Source organism: Paroedura picta, chromosome 1 (assembly GCF_049243985.1).
Source record: "Paroedura picta isolate Pp20150507F chromosome 1, Ppicta_v3.0, whole genome shotgun sequence".
In the NCBI taxonomy this organism is placed as follows: domain Eukaryota; kingdom Metazoa; phylum Chordata; class Lepidosauria; order Squamata; family Gekkonidae; genus Paroedura; species Paroedura picta.
The window spans coordinates 157435713-157449750 of record NC_135369.1 but is presented as its reverse complement, the minus strand read 5'-3'; the positions used below and the strand labels follow the sequence as shown (position 1 = coordinate 157449750).

General features: G+C 40.4%; 1 protein-coding gene across 6 annotated transcripts in view; it reads right to left on the bottom strand.

Moving 5' to 3' along the window:
* Positions 1–3340: 3340 nt before the first annotated feature.
* Positions 3341–14038, bottom strand: part of SNTG2 (syntrophin gamma 2) — a 349056-nt gene continuing 338358 nt past the window's right edge. For all 6 annotated transcript variants that reach the window (XM_077309803.1, XM_077309812.1, XM_077309826.1 and 3 more), the window contains 2 exons: positions 7528–7638; positions 3341–3608 (listed from right to left, as the gene is read on the bottom strand). In XM_077309803.1, coding sequence (XP_077165918.1) covers positions 3477–3608; positions 7528–7638 — 243 coding nt within the window. In that variant the 3' untranslated portion in view covers positions 3341–3476. The remainder of the gene's footprint in view (positions 3609–7527; positions 7639–14038) is intronic.

The window sequence follows — 14038 nt, the reverse complement described above, 5'->3', positions numbered from 1 at the left end:
GTGTCAGATAAATGTTTTGGCCTTGCACCTAAAAGACAGGAAAATAGATGCCAGGCAAGCCTCCTTGGGGGGGGGGCTTCGAAAGGAGCAGTGCCACCCTACTACAAAAGCTTTGTCTCTGGTTGCCACCAGTTCAACCACACTCTGTCTTATGCACAGCTACCAGCTAGGGCCCCCAGCTCTATGGTGGGAGACATGCCAGTGGCAGCCCCTCACCCCACCCCCACTTGGTAGGGCAGCAGAAGAAAATAATGTGGGACAAATCACCATTGCTACCAAGGCCTGTGTTATTAGCCATTCTTCTCTTCTGTCATGGCTGTGGGAAGCTTTTAACTTACATACCCTACAGAGGCTTCTGCTATTCCAAATGCTGCTCTCGATCTAAAACATTCCAGGCAGTACAGGGGCCTACAATGATATTGGATGCAGTCACCCTCCCTCTCTTCCACAGCCACTACGTCCATAAGTCACTTTCTACTGACAAATTTAAGCCGCTCACTTTGCAACTGGTTTACTAAAAATATTCCTGAAGTAGGAGCTGCAACTGTGTATGGCAAGGAGGTATGGCTTCAGATAGAAATGTATAACTGGTTATGCTGATGCTTCAGGCATTGTTGTTGTTGTTGTTAGGTGCGAAGTCATGTCCGACCCATCGCGACCCCATGGACAATGATTCTCCAGGCCTTCCTGTCCTCTACCATTCCCCGGAGTCCATTTAAGTTTGTACCTACTGCTTCATTGACTCCCATCCAGCCATCTCATTCTCTGTTGTCCCCTTCTTCTTTTGCCCTCAATCGCTCCCAGCATTAGGCTCTTCTCCAGGGAGTCCTTCCTTCTCATGAGGTGGCCAAAGTATTTGAGTTTCTTCATCAGGATCTGGCCTTCTAAGGAGCAGTCCAGGCTGATCTCCTCTAGGACTGACCGGTTTGTTCGCCTTGCAGTCCAAGGGACTTGCAAGAGTCTTCTCCAATCTTAGTCATCTCCAGTCAAGAGCCTCTTAATCAATCTTAGTCATCTCCAGTCAATAGCCTCTTAAGTAGCAAGGCTTAAGCTACTCTGTAAGGCCTTGAAGTCATGCTGTCCGTCAGAGTAGGCATGCCTGAGTTTGATAATCAGTGGTCTGAATAAAAAACAGCTTTTTTTGTGTTTTCAGGCCACTGATGTGTGGCTAGACAAAACATCTTAATCATACTTCTGAATGTGGATGAATAACCACCTTGCTAAATTGAATTAAGTCGTGTTACTTAACAAGTTTGATGCTTGGATGGACTAGAACTAGTTTACTATGGCCAATATTCTTTCATCTCCCTATATATAATGGGTCTCATTAATGGCCTAGATCCAACCACCTTTTCTACTGGTAAAAAAAGAGAGAAGGGGAATATCCTTTAGTAATAATAATAAAAAAAGAAAATAATAAAAATAATAATAAAATAATAAAAAAAATTGGGGATCATGCATCCTGCATAGACAAAAAACAAAACAAAAAAGGGGAACCGGTTTCAAGTAAGAAGGGGAATTATGTGTGATGAGAGCAAAAGCTGGCTAGATAACACATAATCTATAGAAGTGTCTTAACTTCCATCCTAAATATCTTTAAATCTTTAATAACTTTAATTTTCTTTAATTCTATATTCAATACATATAAAAATAAAAATTAACCATTGAGGATATTGCCATCTGGTAAACATGTTTTCTGAAAATAGAAACATGAAATCAGAATTTGTTAAGAATATTAAACTATCCGTAAAGTATAAAGTATATATACTTGTAATAAAAACGTTGTCTTCTGTGCTGTCTTCTGCCTTGACATGATTTTTATTAGAACTTCCAAATCGTGACAGTTTCTATTAACTACACCTCCCAAGTTCCTTCCCTTCATTCAGACAAGGAGACTGTTGCATTGAAGCAGGTTTTCACACACATCCATGATCAAGAACTGTGATGTAAATCAGATGTGCAGTTGGATGCAAATGTGCACTGGATTAAATTCAAACAGAAACACATTTGAATGTAGACATGCTTTCATCATTGTTCAACTGGATGGCCATTCATTCACACATCTAAATGCGCATCCATATATACATTCCGTTGCAAGGAGTCACACATATGTATGTACAAGACTTGGAAGAGCTGCCTGAATCCAATAATTTCTTTTCATATCTTTAATTCACTATTTGAAAAGTGGGCTAGAGCCTGTACAGCATCTGAAAACATCCCCTGGGATTTTGCAAGAAAAAAAAAAGCTTTATTAACTTATAACAATCAATATGCATTTTGTTAGAATTATGAATTTAAATAATGTAAACAATATTTAAGAGCAGAATTACTACACTTGGGATGAAAAATGCACAAATTGCCCCGTTTATTCATCAATTTATATGGTGAACAAGAACAGGAAGCTATTTGAAAGCTGCTATAGGCTACTGGCCTACGCAGAATCCTGCTCATGTCTATTCTCTGGGACACTATACTAGTCTAGTGCCATTGTTAATTGATCTACTGCATGCCATACAGTTAAATGGGCACTTCTTGGGATGACACTGAAGAGCTGAAAAGGGAGCCTTCATCCCAGATGTCCTCTTATTCTTTCCTTCTGAAGGAAAAACGCATGTGATTAGAAAAGATGATAGCACTGTAGAACAATCTGGTCTAGCTTTCTTTTGAAGTTCTTGTTAAATTAAATTATGTACATAAGTATTTATTTATTTAAAATATATCTGTATCCTGCCTCTTTTGAGTTGAGAGGGGGACACTAAATTGAAGACAGATGCTCCCGTCTTATTAGCGTTTGCTTTTACATGCTGGTATTTAAAAAAAAAAAACTTTACAAGGAACATTAGGATAAAGTCTTGACATCTTTAGAAACTGCAGCACAATCACTGTTGTTCTTACTGATGCAGAAAAAGTATCTATAACATATCTTTGTTTAAAAAAAAAGAAATGGGCAAATGATACTAGTCTACTTCCTCCCCACCCCCCAATGGATCTTGGATTACAAGTAGCATAACCCCATGAATTAATTATAACCAATTAATGGTCTTTGTAAGGCTCGGCATGAGACCTTTATGCCCAGCTGTGTTGCCAATCTACCAATTGAGCTGCAGATGCTTAATTTGAAGTTACTGAATGTTTGTGAAAATGAAATTAGGAATAGAAATATTAAATTCTGGCTCCCTCTTCTTATTATTAAATTTTCTAATCAGCATTGTTGGAGCATAAGACATAAATGCAATTACAGTTTATGTATTGTGAAAATATTCATTTAGATGCAAGGCAACAAACTGATTCAGTTTGAATAAATGCTTAACTCATCAGATTAACAGTGATGAATCAAATGTGAAAACTAGCAGTTTTTATTGATAACCCTATAGATCTCTTATAAAATCACATGGAATTGCCATTTTGTGCATGAAATAGCTTTTTTTTTCTTTAAGAAAATAATTTCTCTGTCATAATCACAACATAGAATTCTTTTAATTACTGTAAGTATATTTTCTTGCAATGCTCTGGCTGTCTATAAACAATGGATCCAGCGATGCAACCTTAGCAGCTATAAATGAGTGGATGCAGTTTAAAACTGCTGTCAAATCCTGAAATTCTAGTTCCTGAAACAAAAGTGAGAAAAAGTAGTTAAATCATAAGTTCCACATGTTTTAAAAATCGCCATGCATCACACCCAAAAAGAGAAGTATTTCGTTTTATAATCTGTCATTTTATCGCTGTCAAACGTAACATTGTGACTCTTCTCACCTGAGTAGAGGGTTGACATTTTAATATTCTGATTTTAAACATGTTTTTCATCCCTGGGAAGCAGCGATCTTGTATCCTGCACTCTTCTTACTAACAGATGGTTCAAGCTCTGTCGTCAGATGCTGGGTTCTGCCCAAGCACCTGCTCTGCTCTGCTGTTTGCCTGGCAGCTGTTTTAACTTCTCCCCAAATTCCATATGAGCGGATAGAAAGATAAAGCTGGTAACCCATCAATGTATGTGTGTTGATAAAGGAGGAATCTTGATCTTACGCTACCTTAGTTGGCACTGACATTTTAGCCTAAAGCCAAATTTGAAGAGCATTTGGATGTTTCTCCTCAGGGCCAAACAACTACGGGATCCAGGCCAGTTCTAGGATTGGTGGGGTCCTCCGGTAAGTTCTCACCTGCTGGGCTTCCCATCTGTTTCTCTTGCCACCAGGAAAGGCATTAATGAGCCGGTGGCCAAGTAAATGGCTGTTCGTAATAACTACAGTTGCTCTGTCTCCTCCCACAGATAGGATGCAGAAAGAAATGCCAACAGTGCCTAGAAGGAACACCTGCAGCCTCCACTCAATTGTTTGCCTACTTCCCAAGCAGTGACAATGTTTTGGGTGCAAGCAGCTGTCACTATACATGCACAGCAGAAAGCACAGAGGGATGGAAGGAGTGACTGGGATCTTCACCCCTCCTTTTGGGAGGCATGTATATGCATGCAAAGGATCAGAGGATGAAGTGCCAAGTACTGCCATAAAGGTGTATGAATTAATGCATTAAGAGAAGGATTTATTTTTATGATTTGTTTCATTTAGGAATTTAAGCCTCACTTTTCGCCCCAGTGGAGGTACAGAGCAGGCCAGAATATTGCTCTCCGCTCTTCCATTTTATCCTCAAAGTAACCTGTGAGGTAGGTTAGGGCAGGGGTAGTCAACCTGTGGTCCTCCAGATGTCCATGGACTACAATTCCCATGAGCAAATGCTGGCAGGGGTTCATGGGAATTGTAGTCCATGAACATCTGGAGGTCCACAGGTTGACTACCCCTGGGTTAGGGCACAAGGTCACTCTAGTATGCTTTCATCATGGCAGAGTGGGGATTTGAACGTGGGTCTCCTAATTCCTAACCCAACACTCTAACCTTTGAACTGGCCCTCACACAAAGGAGGCCTTACAAAAGTGGCAGTGGCTGAAAGGGGGTCCTGAAAGCTGTGGACCCTCATCCCTCTTCAGATGTGGCTTTGTCTTTGGGTTTGTGTCAGCTCATGACTCATCCTTTCCCTCCCTCTGCCAGAAAGCAGTGAGGCAACATGGTGGCAGCCTAAAGACCTGTAGTGCTGACTGCTACAGGAACAGCATGGCAGTGGGACCTTCTGCAGCCCTGGTCAACATTCAGCATTGCTGACCTCTGATACCTGCTCTGGGAAGAATCTCCAAGACATTTCAACAGAATTCTGATTAGCTAAGCTTCTTAGAGGCTTCTGAAGATCCTTAGACTGCTGCCAGGTTTTTTCTGAAGCAAAACTCAAAGTGAACTTTGAGGTTTCCCTTCAGGTGAAATATTTCATGAATTTTGAGGAAAGCTAAGCAAGTTTTAATAAGATTGCAAAGGGATCCAGGAATCTCTAGACTGTGACCCGGTTTTATTTAAAGCCCCCCCCCCCCGCACAAGTTTTAATACCACTAGCAAAATCTTCAGAAAGATTGTTCTCTCATCTTTCATATTACTTTTCTTCATCCATTTGTAAAACACTGCTTTGTCCAGATGCTAAGTCTGGGGTCTGCACATGGTTTTACAGAAGTAATTTTCACGGAAATCAATACAGATTACTTGTACTTAAGGCCTGGAATAGTTTCAGTACAGAAAAGATGATTCCATAATCATCCTTTCCTCAAGTGGGTGGTTGTTTTCAGGCTGAAGTTTCAAGTATGGAAAGGATGTGTTTTATGAAAGGATAAAAGATAAAAGATTATAGTCTATTCTGAGTTTTATGTCACATATTATCCTGCTCTTATTTCATTGCCTTTGACTTTGTTATATCTCCAATATCTGCACTGCTTGTTATATCTTCCAATATCTTTTTTTGCATTATTTTTCTTAATTTTTGTAGTACTACTCCTATTGCATTTTTATTTTATCTATTATTGCATTTAAGTCTCAATAATAAAGGTGGGCTATAAAATAAAAATTTTAAAAGTCTTAGGAGACTTATATTGATTGTCATTTATCAATAGATTCAGATGGTCTGAAGTGGCACAATAAAACCAGACTGAGGAAGAGTGCTTGCACTCGAAAGCTCACGTCCTGAATAAATCTTTGTTGGTCTTAAAGGTGCTACTGGACTCTGATTTTGTCATTTATCAATAGGTCAACCATATAGGAAACATTACTAACTTCCAATCTCGCCCTCCCCCCAAAAAAACCTATCATTGTTTATTTTCCTAATATATCAGAAAACCATTTCCGCTAGCCAAAAAGCTCTTAGCAAGTTTTCCTGACAAACTCTTGAAAAAATAAAAACAAAAACCGTTTCTTCTGGCTCTCCCATAAACTGGCATGTAACACAAATTCCAGTACTTCAGAGTGGCCAGTGGACATTTTTCAGTACTTGCTGTCCTCCATCATAAAGGGATATAAACCAAATCATAAAAATACATAAATAAATGATATCCTGGTGTGTGTGTGTTACTGTATATAATCAAGGTATATTTATTTATAGAATGTGCCCAGTAAACTGTTTCTAGCAGATTATAAAAAATTAATAAGTAAAATTCCACTTAAAAATGAATTAAAAAAATATATGTTAAACACACCCACAAAACCTAAATAAAATAGATTCAAGGATGTCCAAGGGAAAGAACAACATTGAAGGTAGGGCCAAAGCAGACAAAAACAGTATACAAAAAGGGAGTGGTATAAAACCATAAAATACCCAGCTGAAGATAGGATAGAATAGTCACTTAAAAGCTTGAGCACAGAAGATTATTTTGATCATGAATATGAATATCAACAAATGAGGGAATCCTGTAGGGGAAGGTCTTTATAAAGATGGGGGTATGACCATGGAGGAAAGACCATTGCTAGCTGTCAGCTGCTTCATTTCTGTGGGTAGGTTTTGAGACATGTTTAGAGAAACAGTTACTTGGTTTTGTGTATACTTTTAGGTACTGTTATGATTATTGCTATTATGAGTATGGGGCTTAATAATCGCCCTTACCTATAACAACAACAACAGTTATTGTTATTGTTATTATTATGTTTCTATACCCTTGTTATGTTTCTATACCCTCTAGAATTCAATTTGGCCTTTGAATATTGTTGTATTATACAATTTGGACTATATTACTGTGTTGCATTTTACTTTGATCAGAAAAATAGCAAGTATATAAATTCTAGCCACCTGGAATATTTTGAGAAAGCTGTGTCTATCTATGTTTTTTTAAAAAAAAATCAAAACTGGCACTTCTTGTCTACAGTTCTTGATTTAATTTTTAAAAATATTGCTCGCTGTTTCCAGCACCTAAAATCTTTTTACCAGTCTACTAAGCGCCAGCACATTCAAAAAGTTATAGCTCCAAATTATCATACATCTCAACTCTGCTCAACAACTGTCACAATACAAATACCATAAATCTACATGCGACACAGGGTAGTTATTTGTGGTCCAGTTATATGGAATGTAAAATAATACTACTTTGCCTTCCTTGTAACGTGAACCAGAAATCGAGATTTCTTTGATAGAAATTCACTTTCATTTAACACAACAATATGCGCTACTCACCTTTGTTTCAATTTGTTTGGTTTCTGTATTCTGAAAAAGTAACTTCACTCGGGTTTTCCCATCATCTGATGACCCTTTGAGCTGAGAGAATTTGTATCTCCAGAGGACATTCTTCAAAGAAATGGAAGACAGTTAACATTTGATGTTCACCTGCCCTAAACCATATGCACACAAATATACACTGAACAATTTTGTCTGGAAAATATGTAATAAACAGAAACAGTGGATTGTTATCCTTTGAGAAACTGGGGTGGTTAAAAAAGAAATACAACATTGAATAGAAACTCCTCTATAATATTAACAAGAAATATTTCTTTAATTGCCCATCCTCCACAAAACATAGAACTGCCAGGGAAATTTATATATTGTTTACCTCACTAAACCTTATATATTGGTTCATTCTACAGTTTGCATTATACTCCCTTGTTCAGTAGTCTGATATTCTATATTCAAAAAGTACTTAAAATAATTGCTAGATAAATTATGTGGCATCCCTTCCTACAAATATTATATAGAAAATGTTATTGGATTCAGATGAAATTGGAAAATTTCTGGAGTCACTAAAGAAGGTTTAGTGGCCCTTGGAATTGTTTCTCAGATATCAGGGTGTTCTTGAATGATGCAGTTACCTGTTACTATGTGCTGGAGTGGCATCCAATAGATATTCATACATTACATTTATATTCTGACTTCTGTATCAGTCCTTCAATTCAGTTTTCAACAATGAGATCATCCTTTCTCAACTTTTTTACCACTGAGAAATCCCTGAAACTTTCTTCTGCAGAATATGGTTAGGAAGCATAGCTGTGTACATGCTGACCCAGGGCCCCTCCCCTTCCCACCCCCTGCAGGACTGTCATTGGTCATTTTGGGAGGGTGGGGCAGATCCACATGACCATATGTGGTCATATCCGCCCAAAAATGTTTAACAAATGTAACAATATATATAAAACAATTAACTGCCCCAAGGGAGGTTTGCCTGGCCTCGACCAAGGCCAGGCCCTTTTTGGCCCTCTTTGGCCCTGGCTTCAACCTGCTAGAATGAGCTCCTGGGAAAACCGAGGCCCCTGACAGAGTTTTTACAGTTCTGCAGAGCCTGTAAAATGGAGCTCTTCTGCCAGGTCTTTGGTTGAGGCCAGGGCAAGTTAGATCTGGGCCCTTCTAATGTATCCAGGTCATCAGGCTCCCTGTATGCCCTGAGGTACCAGTCCAAAGCCTGTGGAGTGGGGGTGGGGTTACTCTCACTGCTGTGGGTGGGTGAATTGGTTATCTTAAGGGACTTTAAGGGGATTTTATTGTGGATTTTATCTGGATTGCTACCCGCCACGAGCCACTGCATGGAAGTGGCAGGCTATCAATGAAATGAATGAATAAATAAACTCCCACTCATTCTGGTTGAGAAAGGCTGAATTAGATAATAAAACACAATCAAACTGAATATATAACACCAGTAAATAAACAGATAAATAATGTGATAGCTGTTATCCCACTCTCAAAGTAAAATCTCTTTGAAATCACAATTAAAGCCAGCAATGAAAGGGCTTCCCTAGTGTGGAAATTCCAGAGAACAAGGCCTGGGTGGATTGTGGCACTCAAAGTAGGACCTTACATGGATCTGACATCTCATGTGTACAATAACTAACTGTATTTCCATAACAAGCAGCAGGCAAGGATTTTCCTAATTCTTCACGACAATCTCAGTTAACTATGTTTACAGGACTGTAATTCTGTCATACTACAGTTCTACACTGACTGGAATAAAAAAGAACATTCAACTGTAAAAAGTGATATGCACAACTTCAGCCATTGCTGGTGAACAGCTGAAAGGCTTTGGAAATGAATTTGTTGTTGTTATGTGCGAAGTCGTATCCGACCCATCGCGACCCCATGGACAATGATCCTCCAGGCCTTCCTGTCCTCTACCATTCCCTGGAGTCCTTTTAAGTTTGCACCTACTGCTTCAGTGACTCCATCCATCCACCTCATTCTCTGTCGTCCCCTTCTTCTTTTGCCCTCAATCGCTCCCAGCATTAGGCTCTTCTCCAGGAAGTCCTTCCTTCTCATGAGGTGGCCAAAGTATTCGAGTTTCATCTTCAGGATCTGGCCTTCTAAAGAGCAGTCAGGGCTGATCTCCTCTAGGACTGACCAGTTTGTTCGCCTTGCAGTCCAAGGGACTCGCAAGAGTCTTCTCCAGCACCAGAGTTCAAAAGCCTCGATTCTTTGACGCTCAGCCTTCCTTATGGTCCAACTTTCGCAGCCATACATTGCAACTGGGAATACCATAGCCTTGACTAAACGCACTTTTGTTGGCAAGGTGATGTCTCTGCTTTTTAGGATGCTGTCTAGATTTGCCATAGCTTTCCTCCCCAGGAGCAAGTGTCTTTTAATTTCTTTGCTGCAGTCCCCATCTGCAGTGATCTTGGAGCCCAGGAAAATAAAATCTGTCACTATCTCCATTTCTTCTCCATCTATTTGCCAGGAATTGAGAGGGCCGGATGCCATGATCTTTGTTTTCTTGATGTTCCATTTCTGGAAATGAATAGGGAATGCAAACTGCAGTGTCTGACTTCATGGGAAAGAAGCTGCAATCCAGCATGAAATCTAACGATACAATTTTCTCAGAGCTCTCTTAGCCTCATCTACCTCACAGGAAGAGGAAGGAAAGGCGATTGCAAGCCATTTAAGACTCCTTTGAATAATGAAAAACCCGCTCTACTTGTTCTTGTCCTTCTTTTTCAGTTTAGGTGAAAATTCTTTTGAATTAATTTCATCCCATTGGTTCTGGTCCAACTCTCTGGGAAAATAGAAAACAACTCTTCTCCATCTATATGGCAGCCCTCCAATTACTTGAACATGGTTAACACATCACCTCTTAGTTGTCTTCTCTCAAGACTAAACAGACAACCTTTCCTCATACGACTTGAACCCCTCACTATCTTGGCAGCTGGTCTCTGGACATGCTCCAGTTTGTCTACATCCTTCTTCAATTGTGCTGTCCAAAACTGAACACAGTGTTCTAAGTGAGGTCTAACCAGAGCAGAGTAAAGCAGTACCATCACCTTGTGGGATCTGGACACTATACTGCTTTTGATACAGGCCAAAATCCCATTTGCCTTTTTAGCCACCGAGTCACACTGCTGACTGTTCAGTTCATGTATACTACTGCTAAGACACATCTCCCTCATCCTATAATGATGCATTTGATTTTTCCTACCTAAATGCAGAACTTTACATTTTTCACTATTGAAAATTCATTTTATTCATTTTATCCCAGTTTTCTAGCTTGTTAAGATCATCCTGTATCTTGATCCTGTCTTCTGGCATGTATTTTACCCCTCCCTGTTTAGCATCATCTGCAAATTTAATAAGCACCCCCTCTATTCCTTCATCCAAATTGTTTATGAATATGTTGAAAAACACAGGGCCCAGGACAGATCCCTGAGGCACTCCACTTGTCACTCTTCCCCAAGAAGATGGTGAACCATTAACAAGCCCCCTTTGGGTGCGATCTGTCAACCAGTTCTCGATCCACCTAACAGTATAGGCTCCATAATGCATTTTACCAACTTGTCAACAAGGATATCATGTAGAACCTTATCAACCTTATCAAAAGTATGGGTCAGCAAGGGAATGGTGAATAAAACAACAAATGTCTTCACCTGGGCCCATTATGCACTGGCCATAATGCCCATGCTGGTGGTGGCAGAGCTTCGGGGAAAATCCCAGATAATGCTCGTCACCACCACCAGCACGGGTGTGTCCCGGCCCAGGGCTACGGAAGCCCCACGTTAAGCTTAACGCGGGAACTTCCGCAGCTTCCTGGGTACACCAGGGGATAGCAGGGGCTGAGGCGGGCCGGCACTGTACATAATTGCCAGTGCTGGGTCTTTCGGTCTACCCAGCCCCGACCTCCAGTGTCCCTTCAGGGACACCGCACGCCCCTGGGGGCTCCGTGGAGCCACAGAGCTGGCAGGGGTGACCCCCTGCCCCCACCAATGCATGTGGAGGGGGCCTGCCCCCCACTCCCTCTGTCCCCTCCCCACCTCCCCCCGCCACTTTGCTTACCTTGGCCGGCAGCGATCCACCCCTCCTAGCTCTGCTCCTGTGCATACACAGGGAACGGTGGGGCATCTTGCCCCGCCACAATGGCACGGTGCAGCACGGTGTAGCTGCCGCCATGCATAAAATGTCCTGCTGGCAGGATAGAGGGGAGACACACAAATCTTCCTGGGAGGGACTTCCACAGTATTGGTGCCATGATTGAAAGGCCCTTTCTTGGGTTGCAACCCATCTCACCTCAGATGACAGGGACACCCGAAGCAGCGTCTTTGAAGATTACTGTAACTATCAGGTCAGCCCATATTGTTCTAAAGGTATACAGGACTTTAAATCCAGCTTGGTGTAGTAGTTTAGAGTGGCTGCTTCTAATCTGGGGACTTGGATTTGATTCCCCACTTACCCACACGCAGCCAGCCAGGTTACCTTGGGCCAGTCTCAGTCCTGTTCTCTGTTCTCACAGAGCAGTCCTGTCAGGGTTCTCTCAGAACCACCTACCTCAAAAGTTGTCTGTTGTGGGGAGAGGATGAGAAGAGGACTGTAAGCTGATTTGAGATTCCTTCGGGTAATGAAAAGTGGGGTATAACAACCAACTCTCCTTCTTCTGAAGACTGAATTGTATCCAGAAGTAAATTGGGAGCCAGTGCACATGGAACAAGCCAGGCAGAAAATCATGAGAAGGAAAATTCTAGAATAAAGATAGGAACAAAGCTGGAAGTTCATAGAACAATACAAAGTTTGAGTCCAGTGGCACACTTAAGACTAACAAAGATTAACTCTGTATAGGCATGAAAGTGTATATCCAGATCAAAATTATGTATGTCTTAAAGGTGCCACTGGATTTGAGCTTTGTTCTGTTGCTTCAGACAAACATGACTACTCACCCTGAACCTATAGAAGAATACACTCATCCCTATTTATAAACAGCTCACTGATGAAAGGAGAAACTTATTTTATTGTACTTCACTTTACAGACTCCCTGTGAAATAATGGTTTATAAGTTTTCAGTATATAAACAAACACAGAGAAAAGTCTGTATTGTGTATTTAACTAGTACTAAAAGCTGAAAGGACAACATTTGCCTTCTGAGGTTTCTTAGAAAATGGTTATTTAAAATAATTTTTGCGTTTCTTGTTCCCAAAAGAGACAAAAATCAGAAACTGAAATATAACCTTTCTAGAGGGTGAAAGCAATGGAGATTTTTAAAATAAGAACCATGCATGCCTGTGTAAACGTGCATTTGGATAGCCCCAGGTATCTGTCATTAACTTTAGCAACTTCATTTTAAAGGTACGTTCACAGTATCTCTGTAACTGCTGTTCTTTTCTTTGCTGTTTGAAGCATTCCTCTTCCCATTAGGGAATCAATGTGAGCTCTCTGCTATGGTTCAGCATTTCACTTAAAAAAATAAATGGATTTAGTTGGAGCAGTATTTATTGATCAGGCAGTCTGTTTTGTCATTAAACATTGACAAAAGTAATGTAGATGTAATAATCCTCTCACTCCGACTAAAAGTATATTGGCTAATTTGAGATGAGGTAAGCCTTCTCCCCATAAATCAAATTTGCAGTTTTAAAATCTAATTTAATCTGTTTGAAAAAGGTCTTATTTGATACATGCAGCCAGGTTTCCATTAGCATTTTAAAAATAACTTAATTTTACATGTTTGGTGTCTTTTAAACTATCTTTTAAAGTGTTTCTTTTGACATACTTGTTCATGCTGGGTAAACAGCCCCACTTACTTCCAAGGTTTTTGAACAACTTGCTTGATGTGAAGGTGCCACCAACAATGGTGCATGTTCAGCTGAGATGCTGTGTCAGTGAAGCGCAGAATACTTGGATAGCATGCCTAATCTTTTAGGGAGATTCTAAACTGAACCAGAACAAGCAATACACATGCTTCATGTAGCCCATACCAGCATACCCAAACTTTACACTCTCAGAGATGCTACGATCTGTCTCAAAGTGGTTCCGTTTCCCATTTTTTATTTATTTAGAAAATGTTTATACCGTCCCTCCAGAGACCTGGGCCCATTCCGCACACATAGGATAATGCACTTTCAATGTGCTTTGGCAGCTGGATTTTCCTGTACGGAACAGGAAAACTTACTTCTAAAGTGCATTTTCCTATGTGTGCGGAATAGGCGCTGTTTGTAGGGGCTAACTGACCTTCATGTAGACCAGAGTCCAAAGGATTTCAGTTCAAAAGCTGCTGAGAGGTGAGGTTCCAAATTGTTTCCGGTATTTTCTTTCCCTACTAGTCTCCAGATGAAGGGCATGTATCACGCCCACTAACAGTTTAATCCTAAATCTTAAACAGTTCAGCTCAGAATCTGACTAAAGTCTAATCAGTGGGGTTTATTCCCAGAGAAGGATTGAAGCCTCCTTGCAAAAGTACACAGAAAACTACCTTTGCTGTGGTCACGACCACCCGATAAGTTGTATTAGATTCATA